The sequence below is a fragment of the Gopherus flavomarginatus genome, chromosome 5, assembly GCF_025201925.1.
Source record: "Gopherus flavomarginatus isolate rGopFla2 chromosome 5, rGopFla2.mat.asm, whole genome shotgun sequence".
Taxonomy (NCBI): domain Eukaryota; kingdom Metazoa; phylum Chordata; order Testudines; family Testudinidae; genus Gopherus; species Gopherus flavomarginatus.
The window spans coordinates 12,450,037-12,464,376 of NC_066621.1; the positions used below are offsets into that span (position 1 = coordinate 12,450,037).

Below are 14,340 nucleotides of genomic sequence, written 5' to 3' on the forward strand. Positions count from 1 at the left end.
TGTACTGGGGGAGGTTCTGGCTTGATGCTGGCAGTTTGACCTTTCAGGGTCATCAGCAACAGAGAGAAACCGAGAGATCCCCATCATGTGGAAACTTTTCCAAGAGCACCGAGATTTATCTGCCTTAGCAGAGAATAAGTGTGTCTGAAAGAAGCTTGACCTGCTGGTGCCCCCAAGCTGCATGATCCTGCAAGTGTGAGCTCAATTCCATCCTTACTCACAGGCAGCTGGGGGGAAGGGAGAGAAGAAAGTGCTCCGGAGTTCCCTATAAAGCAGCTCCAGATATCTATAGGAGACTCAGAAGCCTTTCCCTCCATAAACTGCTAAGACAGGGCAGGGATGTGTTCTGTTGTAGACTCTCAAAAGGAAGACAAAGGGGGATGGGGCAGCAAGAGGTGTGGGGAAAGGGACAGGGTGGTTGTGCCAGGAGAGCACAGGAGTGGTGTGAAGGGACCTAGGCTGGGGTTTGCTGTTCAGCTTGTTTTTCAGACGTGCAGGGAGAAAATGTTTCTACTAGAGATGGCTTGTTTGCTGTGTCTTCTTCCCCTAAGATCAGGCCAGAGAAGCCCCACAAAGCTCTGAGCTCCTTTCAGCTTCACAGGAAAAGATCTTAGCAGGCGAGTGCAGGCTCTGTCAGTTGCCTCAGGAAGGGCAGACTGTAGACACAGGTGCCACTTGGTTCTCAATCTGCTCTTGAGATGGCTGAGCAGTACAGCAGCGTGTTCCCCACAGCAGCCTTTCCCCCGGAAGCCCTTGAGGTAGAACACGGCTGGCTGGGGTTTGTTAAAATTTCTGAAGTGTTTATAGATATCTCAGTGGGAACAGACAAACCGAAACCTCGCACAACCAAAGTGAAACGTGTAGGACATGGGAGACTGTGACTACCGTGCCAAAGACCAGCTAATGAAAGGCAGGCCTGAACTGCTCTGCTTGGAAAGCAGCTCCTACTGCCAGGGATTGGACAGCTGGCTCCAGAATGGTAGAAGTTAGAGCTGGAAATGCTCTGTTAGCCCTGCCTGCTTTATCCTGCTGCCAGGGGCCAGGGAGTGTCCAAGCAGGGTTGTCATCTTTTCTGTTCAGCATTGCTTTGTCCAGCCTAGCTTTCAAGTCCCAGGTAATGGGGCTTCTCCCACTCCTTTGGGAGACTCTTCCATAGTCTAATAGGCTTGGCTTTCGTGTCATTTTCCTGGCATTCAGCCTACATTTTGCCTTTAAATTCAGTTCAGGCACTACAGAGAGAGTGCTCATATGAGTCCCTCGATAGATGGGTCTCATTACTCCCAGTTATAGCCCATCGGCAAATCCACACTACATGCTCTCCCCTGTACTTTCATATCCCTATAGACAGTGATGTCCCCACTTCCTCATCCCTTAGCCAAGCATAATGGACTTTAGAGATCTTTCTCTTCCCCTCCTTGTAAATCCGTCCTTCAAGGCTCTTATGCAGTCTTGTTGCTCTTCCCTGAATTCCCACCAGTTTGGCTGGAACAAGGATGTCCCTTCAGGAGATCTGGCTGGAGCTCCTGCTGCTCCTAATCTTACCTGGGAGTGGAGATTTGAACTGGATGAGGCAATAAGTCTACTCTGCCCTCATCCCTTTCTAACAGGAAATTACACCAGGGGTCAGACATGGCGCAAGTGACTAATTCTTAAAGGCAAAGTGCTAAAAGTGTGTCGTCCATAAAATCTACACTGCCTTGCGCTGCTGTCTGAGGGCACCAGGGACATGATTCAGGCATGCTGGAAGAGAGCTCACCAATTAGCCCCTGAATGAGACAGACCTAGAAATGGCTCAGTGCCCATTGCCAAACTTCGGGAGTGGAGGATAATCTGTCCCTTCTGGCTTCACAGCAGTGTGAGGAATGGTTTTCCTTCTCTGGGTTATGGACGATGCAGAGTGCTGAACTCTGCTGTTTCTCACAGGTGGAATGTCCAGCTGTGTAGTACATCATCGAATGGAGTCAGTCTGTAGGGGTGGAGTGATTTTGCTAACCCTCATCAGCTGGGTTCTTGTTTTGCAAGCCTAAAAGCTGGGATGGTTTGGATCTGGGCTCCATTAATGCAAGTCCCCACAAAGTTCAAGGGAGGGCTGAGGAATCTGATAAATGGTTCTGGTTTGGGGCCCATTTCTAGCAGAGAGGGACTAAACCCTTTCTCAGAGTGAGAGGTTCCCAGATGCTGTAGGGCAAGGATGCTTCCTGGTTTAGAAGCAAAGGAGACCCTTTTTTTTTTTTTTTTAATTTTAATGGAAACTGCTTTCTGAGGTGACTGTGCTGGGGCGAGGGAGCAACTGTGTGAGAAACTCTCCTCATAAAAGAGCCAAGGCACTCACTGTGGATGAGCTTTCAAGAAGTCACTTGTCTGTGACTCCCTGTCCAACCTTTGCCCCTTCCCAGCTGAGACAGAGTAGAGCTGAGGCAGCAGCAAGAAAACCACACATTACAATGACAGGCGCCTAACCAAACTGTTGGGCTTGATCATCAGAATGACCATCCTCCTCAGTCATGCTAAGCCAAGCAGAGAGCCCCTTCTACCCCAGATCAGAAAGCTAAAGGTCAGGTCCAAAGTGGGAGGGCAGGAGTGTGGCAAACCAAAATGGAGACGGAAATGGGTCAAATAAAGGAATAATTAAATAAGCTCACAGCACTTGATATTGCTACCCAGATTTATGTTTTCATGATTAGAATAACAATCCTTAGCTATTAAGATCACTATAGATGCTTAAGAAGGAAAATACAACTCAGATGTAAAAAGAAGCCATTAAATATGCATTTTAGTGACAGTAACTTTAGAAAGAAAATAACAGAGTATTGGCTGTCTGTCCAGTGCACGAACAGGGGTGCATATCCCCCTTTCAGTTACACAATCCATGTCTTTGGGTGATTTAAAGATCCCTGGAAACCATGCGATATGCTGACCATGGACAGTTACCGAGGGCTTGTCTACACATAAAATGCTGTAGCGGCGCCGCTATAGCACGTTGATGAAGATACTGCCCGCGCTGACTGGAGGAGTTCTGTCGCGTAGGTACACCACCTCCCCAAGAGGTGGTAGCTAGGGCAAGGGGAAAATCCTCCTGTCAACTTAGCCACTGTCTAAGGGTGGGGGAGTTTGGTTTGACTGTGTCACTCAGGGGTGCTCACATCCCTGAGCAATGTAGTTATAACAACCTAATTTCCTAGAATAGACCTGCTCTAAGAAATGGCCTGTCACGTAGGAGAGCTGCTTCTGAGATCAAAGGAAGCTTTATTGCAAATATCAACAATTGTTATGAGCCACACAGCTCATTGTCAGCAGATTAGGAGGTGGGAGGTAGTAAATACTCAGCCAGTTCCTGGACTGGCAGGCTCAACCCATGTCAAAAACCATGTCCTGCGCCACTGGCCTCATCCGACATCAAGCACAGATACTTGCTATGCCCCCAAGCGATCTAACGTGCTCCAGGTTTGAATTGGAGTGAAAAAGGCCAAATAGAAATGCTTACAGTTGATGACTTTAAATATTTCCAATTTTTGAAAACAATTGAGCCAATTTTCTTCAAACCTGGCTTGTTTGTAGATACCATTGAGGTTTAAATTCAGTCAAGATTGCACTGTATTGTTTTTTCTTGTACCTTATGTCCTGTTGTAAAAGATGCTTCAGCTTGTATTAATAAGTCATGTAAAGACTGGCTATATTTTAGAGCATGAGGGGCAAAATCCCGGCCGCTCCCCCACTGAGCATCTTGGCACCTTTTTAATTTTTACTCACCCAGCCTCACTCTGGGTCTTTGGCGGCACTGAAGGAAATGCCACTGAAGACCTGCGGCGCGAGTGAAGGTCCTGCCGCCGAGGTGCCGCCGAAGACTCGGAGCGCCTCTGGGTGAATAAAAGCACCGCCTCATCAGTAAAAGGGCCGCAGTGGGTGACGCCTTCTTTTTTTTTTATTCTCCCCCTGTTCCCTCCACCTGGCTACACCACTGACTGTTCCCTGCCCCAACAAACTTCCAGTCTAAATAGATGAAACTGTTGACGGATGCAGAAATAAGAGCAAATAATTGAGGTGATGTTTGGCATGCAGGTTATTGGGTCCCTGATTTTTATTTTTTTTTATTTTTTTTTTTAGCAATTTTGTCTTAGTTTTCTACCAGGAACATACCTTCATATGTATAAACCTGTGTACATTCCAATGGATACTCCTGTCTGTTCCAATGTCAAGTTCATTTCCCGATAATCATCTCTGTAACACGGACCTTATTTCTTTCTCTGGCTCTACAGGTGCCTGTCTTGCGTGAACAGCGCTTTCCGCTGCCATTGGTGCAAATATCGGAACCTTTGCACTCATGATCCCACAACTTGCTCGTTTCAGGAAGGACGGATCAATGTTTCTGAGGTATTGGGACTGGGTTAGGAAATGTTTTCGCACTGGCCTTTTCGTGTTCTGAGCTGACCCAGCCATTCTGTGGAGCAGTGTGTGATATGGTTGGCGTATCTGACGTTTGTAAGAGGTTCTCCTGTTTCTCTGGCAAAGAGCTGTGCTCTTGTCCCATTTTTCTCTGTGTTTGGTCTGGTCTCAGGTGGTACCCGGACATGCAGAGGCAGTAGCAAATAAGAACAGAGCAGGAAAATGTCATCTAACAATAGCAATGGGCCTAAATTGATCCCACCTCTGAGATTTGGCTAAATTCAGACTGACTAATAATTAGCACTCACTTAGTACTGTCCATCCAAGGATCTCAAACGTGGGTGAGCATCACTAATCCCATTTTATATATGGGGCACACGGAGCTGCAGTGACTTTCTGAAAATCACAAAGCAAGTCAATTGCAGAGCTGGCAGGAGGAATCCCTATGGCCTATCGACTGGGCTGCATTTCCAGGTCTGAATTTTTTGACTGTGGCCTGTCTGGATAAAGGTTTGATTTGGGATTTCTCCTTGAACAAAGAAATAGTCCCAATTCTGTGAGATCAGGACAAAGCAGCTGTTAGCTCCTTCCATTGCAGATACCACATGCACTGCCAGGTTGTTTGGCAGAACAATGACACTTCACAGCCCCTTGTGGCGTCTGCTCTGAGTTTGTAAACTCCTCTGTAAGGATCACATCTTCTTTCTATTTTGGGAGGTGCTGAGCACAGCTGTGGCTGCCTTTAGAAATAAGTCATGATGATCTCTGCCAGTCTGGCAGGCTTTTGGTCCATGCCTTTACTGCTTCTACGTCTGTCTTCACAGCATCTGCAGCAGGCACATGTTTATGGCTTCTTCTTCCGACAGAGGGCCACACAATGCCTTGCCTGAGGTAGTCAGTGGCCACTGCGGCTGCCAGCTTTTACTTGATTTATGGCTCCCTTGAGGCTAAAATGCTTTGAATGGGGCGAGTTTCTGAAAACGAGGATGAAATGGCTAAGGAAGTGAGAGGAAAAGAGCAGAACACAGCTATGAAAGTTCCCTTTATCGCTTTTTAGAAGCTCATTGAGCTGCTAACTAAATCAACAAGTAATGCGAGACTAAAGCAACCCGTGTGCCTCTCTGGTTAAAATGATGCCAAGAAACATGTAATACAAAGTAAGAAACATAAACAAGTTACACGTGTGCATACATCAGCGGAAGGGGATCAGCAACGGTGAAGAGACCAGCAAAGGTAACTGGGAACAGGTGCTGCCGCCTTTGTCAGCCATTTACGAGAGGAGGCACTTACCTCAAAGAAGTGTTTCAAGCAGCAGAGTGTGAAGATGCCTGAGGAGAAACTCCCGCCCTGGAGACAAAGCAAAAGCTTTACCATTCTGGTACAAAACCAAGTAACTTCCTTTCAAGGGAGCAAGAGGGAGTAAGAATCTTTGCTTTTGCAACTCTCTAGTGATGTGATTATTTTTTTTCTTCCCTTCCTGCTCAGCGTTTTCTCTTTTCCATGGCTTTGCAATTATGCTTTACGCTTCCACAGCACGTTCAGTACAATCACCTCAAAACCCTTGGTAGGGTTAGGTAGGGTATTTTATTTTCCCAGTTTTATACGTGGGAAACTGGAGACAGAGCGAGGACGTGACTGGCCCAAGGTCATGCAGTGAGTGTGTGGTAGAGTCAGGAATAGGATCCAGGAGTCCTGACTTCCCATTTCTGCTCTAATCACAAGAATTAGAGGACTGCTTTCTATTTCTATTACAGGGAGGCCTTTTCCTTAGGTCTCTGTTGCTCTTCCTCTATCTCGTTTAGCTAGTGGATCTTCTCTTAGCCTGGTTCTTACCAGTGGATGCTATGTGTTGTCTGATGCTTTTCTGTGATTACCTTTGATGCAGGGAATGATGATAATGCGGATGGTCCACTGTTCATAGTGGTTATCCTGCACCCATGAACACACATGCAAACGCAACCACCAAAGGCTAATTTGTGTGCCTTTTTCAAAAGAGGAAATGAATTGCTACTTGTGTACACAATGTATTCCTACTGCCTTTATTATGGGCACTTCACTCCTGCAAATTCACGGGGTCAGATAATTATCTGGGAAAAAGTTTCCTCACTTAACACAGTTCAGATCACAGTGATCTCACTGGGCCCTAGTAAAAAGTTCATGCTCACGGACGACATTGCCTTCATAACAGAGGGCTTATTGTCTTGGAAACAGAACATAAGCAATAATATTACAGCCAGAACTGCCTCCATGAGGGCAGGATAGCCAAACAGAAACACAAGCTGCAGGCCCACTCTCACACCTGTGCACACTCAGACACACTTGCTCTCACACAAGCATTTGCACGCACACACTCTTGCATGGGCTTAGAAATATTCTCATGTTCTAAGTTTAATTTAAACTGTTCCCAGGCGGGAAAAACTCAGATATTTCTGGTCCTTGGGCATCTGTTTTCCAACAGGATTCGTTCATGCAACTCCTTTGATGCTACTAGGAGTTGCCAGTTTCTGTTAAGGAGCAAATAGAACCCAGAGTCCTCAAAATGGGGTTCCACTATGCAAGGTGACTGTGAAAATGGCATCATCTTATCACAGATCTGCTCCCAGCTCATGTTCAGAGTCAGATCTGCTGGCTATAATGACTAAAATAATCTTATGCTGCTTTTTTGTGCTGCTCACCCTGCAGAACTGACAAAGCTACAAGGGAGTGACCTGGATGCTATTCCTCCATTTGCACCATCATCAGAATTGTTTATTCTAACCTGATTACTGGGTTAAGCAACTACACCTGTGCAATCTTGCCTGCTGGGGGATAGTAGTTGGCACAGGTGTCTCTGATAGCTTAAGATGAAGACAGTTGGGTTGGCATAGTGTCACTGAGGGGTGGAATTTGCCCTGCAGAACCTTTGTTGCTGGTGATGATGCATGAGAAGGAATGAACTCAGCGTGTTGACTCTCAGTGTGAATTTGTGGTACTGAGCCTTTAAAAAATCATATTGCTTATAAACGGGGCACATTTGATCTGGAGTCATTGCCACAGTAAGCGTGGAATTTCACGATAACAGTAAGACAGAGCTGCTTTTTCAAGCGGAGCTGATTGATGACAGATCTGATTGATCCTAATTTATGACATCTTCCAGAAACTGCCCTTCATCCCAGGTGGAGCATCCCCTTGCAGCCAATCAAAACCCTTAGAAAACAGTTTCCCGTTCCCTAAGAATTAAAGCAACAAATTACTTAATTCCTCAGTGGGTTTTTTAAGCCACATGACTTTCATTAATATCAGTACAAGTCATACGGTTAAATATCCCTGCTCAAGGTGCTGAAAATACAGAGGCCTGGGGCACACCTGCATCCATAAAAACGAGGGCTTTCTGGGATGAGACTGCAGAGGGATTTCATAGCACTAACTGTCTCACTTTCTTATGTGGCTTTAGCCCCTGAGGCAAAACAGATGGATCCTTGAGCTGAATTTCCCCACTTCTGCAGACTCAAATCAGACCTATAACATGATTTTAATGTGTGTGAGGAGGTTGGGGTTTTGTACGTGTGTGTGGTGATTATGGGTATAAAATATGTCTGTGTAAACGTATAAAACATGCAGACAGAGAGGGATGTAGACACATAAATACATTCTTATGCCCCATTCCAGTGCGGGGAGAGAACCAAATAAATCCTATTAGTTTCCCAGGATGTGGGATCCATTCCCTCTTTGATGTCCACTGTGTGCAGATAATGTCATTTCCATGTGTGAGATGCTGAATTGGGGAGATGGAGTGTTTCAGGCTCTGAGAGCTTACAGAAAGCCAAATTTCATATCCATTCTGACTCTTTTGGGTTTAGGTTTGAGTTATTATTGCTTTTAGAGGGATATCTTTACAACTGATTGTGTCTATTGGTGCTTTCAGGGATGCTTAAAGTTCCTTGCAAGAAATAATATAAAGCTGAAGCTTCTTCTTTTTTTTTTACACTGAAATCCCTACTTTTAAATACATGCGCTCTACGAGTGGGAATGTGTTAGCTCTGGAGACGCACACTAGGGACCTTATCTGAAGTCAGTGGCAGTCTTTCCATTGACTTCAGTGTGCTTTGGATCATTCCTAACTCCTGGAGAGACAAGTTTGGTGAAGCTATTTGGCAATTACTCAGGAAAAAGAACTAGTAGCAATGAAAAAAGCCTTATGCAGCAGGATTAACTCTTCCCAGCTTTGAAATTGTGTGGTTGGATTTATTGGTAACATTTTTTTTCAATCATTAGATTTGTATCAGCTGGAGCCTGGAGTGCTCGTCATTGTTTGGGAACAGGGGCGCAGGAAATAGTGATAGCTGGATGGGAGGGAGAGCGAGCCCAATCTGAAACTACAGAAGATGACAAGATAAAGTGCAGGGATTTGATCCGGTTCCCATTGAAGTCAAGGGAGCTTTGCTGCTGACTACAGTAGGAGCAGGATTGCGTCTCAGGCACGAGTTGCAAAGGGATACATTCACTGGAGAAACGTGGTGTACATCTGAAACGTAGGCTGACCTAGCTACATCACTCAGGGCTGCGAAACATTTCATGCCTTGGCATTGTACTTAGGTCAACCTCATCCCAGTGTAGACATAGTGAGGTTGATAGAAGGATTCTTATGTCAACCTAGTTACTGCCTCTTGGCAAGGTGGATTAATGACATCAACAGGAAAACCTCTTCCATCAATGTGGTACCTACACTACCACACAGCTTAGACATACCCTGATCTAAACTACTCTTTTTAACTTATTATTTATTATTAATTATTGCAGTGCTGTAAATACACGTGGCCTACATTACAAAATACAAGCCAAGACACAGGTTGCAACTGAATTCATACAGCACAAAAGGGAGGACAAAAGGTCATGTAATAGAGAATTTACCAGTGAGAATCCACCACTGAGTCAGTTCAGTTTCTTCTTTCCATGCTTGGCTTCTGAGGGCCAAATTCTGTTCTCTTTTCCATTAGGTTAAATCTGGGGCAATGCCCTTGACATCAGTGGGCAGCTCCTGATTTACACCAGCGAGAGCAGTATCTAGGTCTGAGTGTTTAGCATGGGTTAATGCTTATAACTTTTGTGCATAATTACTTGATGCTCCTCATATGGAAAGCCCTAAATAAGTGCCTTACTGAAGAGAAATGCCCCAGAATTCTAGGGTAGTTTGCCTGAGTAAGAGCAGCAGAGGTGGCTGCATTTCATTGGTGTAGAATTTGTATAGTTCCTTTGGGATCTTTGGGAGTAGAAGCATTAAATATGATCACCTCTGTAGATTGTGTGTGTAGATATTTCATAGGCAGGACATTCTATAATATGTGTCACTCTTGCATTGGAGAGTGGAGGTACTAATGCCCATTCTAACTCACTACAGGATTTACTTCTCATGAATGACAGAAGAAAGTAAACTTATGGAACAAATCATGTATTCCACTGACAGCATCTCTTTCTCTTTTATGGAGCACTCAAGGGACACTCTGAACTTCATAGCAGCAGCAGTGATACAACTCAGCAGCAGCAGCAGCAGCACAGGCACCTGCCATTTGAGTTAAAGGAGCATCTCCATTAGCTGTCAGCTGTATAGGGCTTGTTGTGCTTTTTTAAATCCAACCAGTAAAGGGAAGCGGTGTGCACGTGAATGCACATGCACACACCCCTCCTTATGACATTTCTGGAAAACATTGATAAACATCTCAAGTTTATTAACAATAGAAGAGGTATTCCATACAGTGTGCAGTATATCCCAAACTAAATTAATTGTGATTAAAAACTCACTCATAATGGATAAGTTAGGAGAGACTGTATCTGGACAGGCGCACACACTGTGTACAAGTCTACATGTCTGCACAAAAACAGTTACACATACCTGCATACTCAGTCATGTATACAGAGCATGCAAACACATGTGCAGGTGCCCAGGTGCATTAATGCAGTGACACGTACCTATATGCTCCATCACATGCATAGGCTATGGAAATGCATGTGTGCACAGATGACCTTGTGCATTATTGCAATGACAAATTTTTTTAAAAGAACCGAAAGCAAAGCAGAGAATTGGGATTGGAACTGGCACAAACAGGGAATGGATTGGTCCCAGTGGTGCTTTCAGTAATGTATGCAACTTCTGAGCAAACTCAGCACCCTCCATGAGCCCCTGCAGGTTTTGTAGCTTCAATCACTCATCTGATAAATTCAGTAAAAATGGCCAGCAGCAATGTGGTCCCCACAAGTGCCTGTGCTGTTGGTAATGTGGAATCTCCCTGAATATCCCTCTATTCCAAACTTTATGTCCCCTTATTAATACAATCATTGTAGCTGTCAAACAACATATAGTTGCTGCACTTTTTCCCTTGTCCCCAGAGTAGAGTGCACTCAGAATCTGACTGACTCTTTATTTTCCCCAGTATCCCAATGTGACATTTTTCTCCCAGTGAAACTCTTACTAAAAGAAAAAATCCATTATGTCCTACTTGCCTCTAATGACGGTAGAAAAGTTTTTGCTACCAGCAATTTCAGCGCTACAGATATGATATGAAAAATATGAGTTCTGTTTTTTTCCTCCTTTATAGGAAAAAAGAATTTCTTCAAAACTCATCTTGTCTAGTGAATGATTGTTGCCAAGAAGGATAATGGTTCATAACATATTCATTTTTTCAGGGCTAAATATTGAGATTCTCCTGCAGCGACACAGTTAAAGGTGGCTGTTTTGTTTGTTTTTTTGTTTTTTGATGGGGCGGAGGGTTGAGCAGCTAAATACAGACCCACTGAAACGCAGTCATCTCTGGGGTGAAGGCTGGTTTCTGTTTAATAATGCACAACACGGAGAACAAGGAAGGAACTTTTGTTCAAGGACATTGGGGGAAAGCCCTGTCTTAGACAATTGCGCAAGCTCTTTAGAGTGCCTACAGCTCTTCAGAGAGCCCTTGCAGCATGATACTTAGTTGTATAAATGCTGAATCAGCCCTGCTGTGATTTGAACTTGTGATACCCAAGCATTAGCTATGTCAGAGTCAATGCTTAAAACAGTAAGCATTCCCTTTCAGCTTGTAAAGTCGCTACATTGGAGGAACGGTCATTTTCTCCCCCCAGGATGGCCGTCTTCCCCTCTGCTGGAGTTTAAAATCACTCTTGGCTGTTAATACATGGAAGGCCTGTTAGAAATAAAATAAAATATATACAGGGAAAAGTGCCATTAAAAAAGAGTTTACGAGGCAGCAACTTAAGCTACTGGCTCTCCCATACTGGCCAGTGTCTGTTTCTCATTTACAACGTGCCTGACTCAGTGGAGAGATGAGATCCCATCAGTATAGCTGTGAGTTGGGCAGGGCATTCATTCGGCCTGCCTAATGGTCGCTAATGAAATTCATGGGTTTCCTGCTTGCATAGATGGAAAGAGCCAGATCCTGGTGGTGGCGCTCTTGTGGTGTTTGCCTCTCAATGAGTTAGTTTAATTGATAGAAAGAGTTGTCCAATGGTCAGAGCACTAGCCTGGCACTCAGCCACATTGGATCAGTGCCCTGCTGTGACACAGGACAAGTCACTTAAGTTTTCCTGGGCATCAGTCCTCCATCGGTGCTTCACAGGGAGGTTGTGAGGACAAATACTTTGGGCTGGTCTACATCGGGGGGGGGGGAGGTGTCAATCTAAGATACCCAACTTCAGCTACACTATTCGCATAGCTGAAGTCAAAGTATCTTAGTTCAACTTATTTGGCCGTCCTCACAGCGGCGAGTCGACTGCCGCAGCTCCCCCGTCGACGCTGCTTACTCTTCCTGCTGACGTGGAGTAAGGGTATCGATTTGCGGATTGATTTATTGCATCTAGACGAGACGCAATAAATCGATCCCCGATAGATCGATTACTACCCACCGATCCAGCAGGTAGTATAGACGTACCCTTTGAAGATTGAGAGGTGCTCAGGTATCTACAAAAACAACAAGGAGCCCGGTGCCACCTGCCTACTGTATTTTTCACTACATGCGTCTGATGAAGTGGGTTATAGCCCACGAAAGCTTATGCCCAAATAAACCTGTTAGTCTTTAAGGCGCCATCAGACTCCTTGTTGTTTTTCTAATTGCTGTAACTGTGGCCTGGCAGGAGTATGGTGCTTTAGGGCTTTTTCTATAACTCTCTGACCATTTGCATTTGACTAGGAGAGTTTTATTCTTGGCACCGCTCCAGATTCCATCCTGAAGGTGAATGGAATCTTGAATCCAATCGAGAAATGTTTGTGCTGTCCGTTGGCTTGAATCACTTAGCCACCACAGAGAAACACCTTCCCTCCTGCCTGTCAGGGTCATAGGTTCGCTTTATGAAACAGAAGGATTTTGTAGGATGACAGGCTGGGTTTGCTGTTTCCAGGCTTAATCTGAAGAAGCTCTAGGAAGTCTAGAGGGGCCATTTCCAGAAGAGTTAGGGGCTTAAGTTCCTGAATCCTAAAGTATATTGCAAGGAAGAAGGGGAGTTAGCATCATGGCTTCCAGTGACATCAAAGTTCATCCTTTTAGAGAGCTGGCATCTCCTTAGCTAGCTTTGCTTTATATCTGGCACGGTGAGATATCACCAGTGAACAACTGCAACAGATCTGTGGATGTAGCTGCAAATACGTGTGGGCAGTTTTACTGCCTGCACAGTACGCTGAGAGCTTTGGAGCATCCACGCTAAGCATGCAGCCTTTCCACTCATCCCCCTCACATGCCGGTGTAAACTAGGATTGCTATGCATAGAGCAGCCTGATTTTGTTTCCCCCGGGGTGAGGGCCCCATCCTACATGCATTAGCTCTCAGCGTGCAGAATGCCCACTGAGCTCAGCGGGAATGTCATGCGAGGAAGCATTGCAGAATTGAACCCTTTTTGAATCAGGTATCTGTTCTACAGCTAGCATTTGCTGACGGGCTTTCAGGACTGTTATCCAATCTGTACCAGTTTGTAGAGTTGGGACCCAGTTTTGCAGGCTCAAGATGAGTTCATAGAAGCATCTAGTCTGGGATTTTCTAAAGAGCCTAAGGGCATTGTGTCCATCTCCCATTTAAATTCATTGGGATTTGGGTGCTAATTCCCTTAGGTCTACTTGAAAATCCCAGCCCTAAACGTCAGGGTGCTTATTTTAACCAAATCTATGAGCATTTGGACACCTCTGGCTTCCCATCAGCATGGACAGGAGCGGAAGGTGCAGCTTTACATACAGGAACAGCACCTCAGCCCTTCAGCTTCCTTCTGGGCCCAGATGCAGGTGGCAGAAGTCCCACTCCTGCATCACTGAGCTAAGAGAGGATCTGTACTGGTGACACCTTTGGCTTTCTGCAGAAAGCTAGTTGGAAATTTCTCAATACATGGGGTTTTCATTGGAAAATGTCAATTAATCGAAACCAAAACTTTTTGCAGGCAAGGATTGGTGTCGATGAAACTCTGGTTGGAAAGGTTTCTTGGGCCCGGAATGGGCTTTCTAGTCAAAACAAGAGAATTAAGAGCCCACCCCAGAATAAACTGTAGTCCAGTGGTTAGGGCTTGGACCTGGCTCTTCCACATCCTATCTCAGCGCCTTAACCACCAGGCTATTGGCTATATTGAGAGGGGTCAATCTTTCCCCCTCTCTCTGTTTTTGTGAAAACTTTTGAAAGGTCTCAGTTTTGTCTGGATGCAGAATGGGAAAATATTTGAAAACTCAAAAATGTTCATGGGCCAGGAAAACCATTTCCCTCTCATCTCTGTTGCTGCATACAGGTCCAGCTGGGCAGTTGGAGACTAGCCAGAGGTGTTGGATGATGGGGTAGGGTAAGAGAGAAGAGGGGAATAGGTTCGTGGAGTTGGGGCTACAGATTGGGAAATTAATAGGATATTGAAATAATTTTGCTAAAATAAAACACAGAAAGTGGCACCATGGGAAGCATATCCCATGCTGATCAGTTTGTTTTTGAAGCAACAGACACTGATGTGCACCCCAGGAATGAAACC

General features: G+C 45.1%; 1 protein-coding gene across 1 annotated transcript in view; it reads left to right on the top strand.

The window, feature by feature from the left end:
- Positions 1 to 14,340, top strand: part of PLXNA2 (plexin A2) — a 322,697-nt gene that overhangs the window by 210,710 nt on the left and 97,647 nt on the right. The window contains exon 9 of the mRNA XM_050957071.1: positions 4,257 to 4,371. Within this exon, the coding sequence (XP_050813028.1) occupies positions 4,257 to 4,371 (115 nt within the window). The remainder of the gene's footprint in view (positions 1 to 4,256; positions 4,372 to 14,340) is intronic.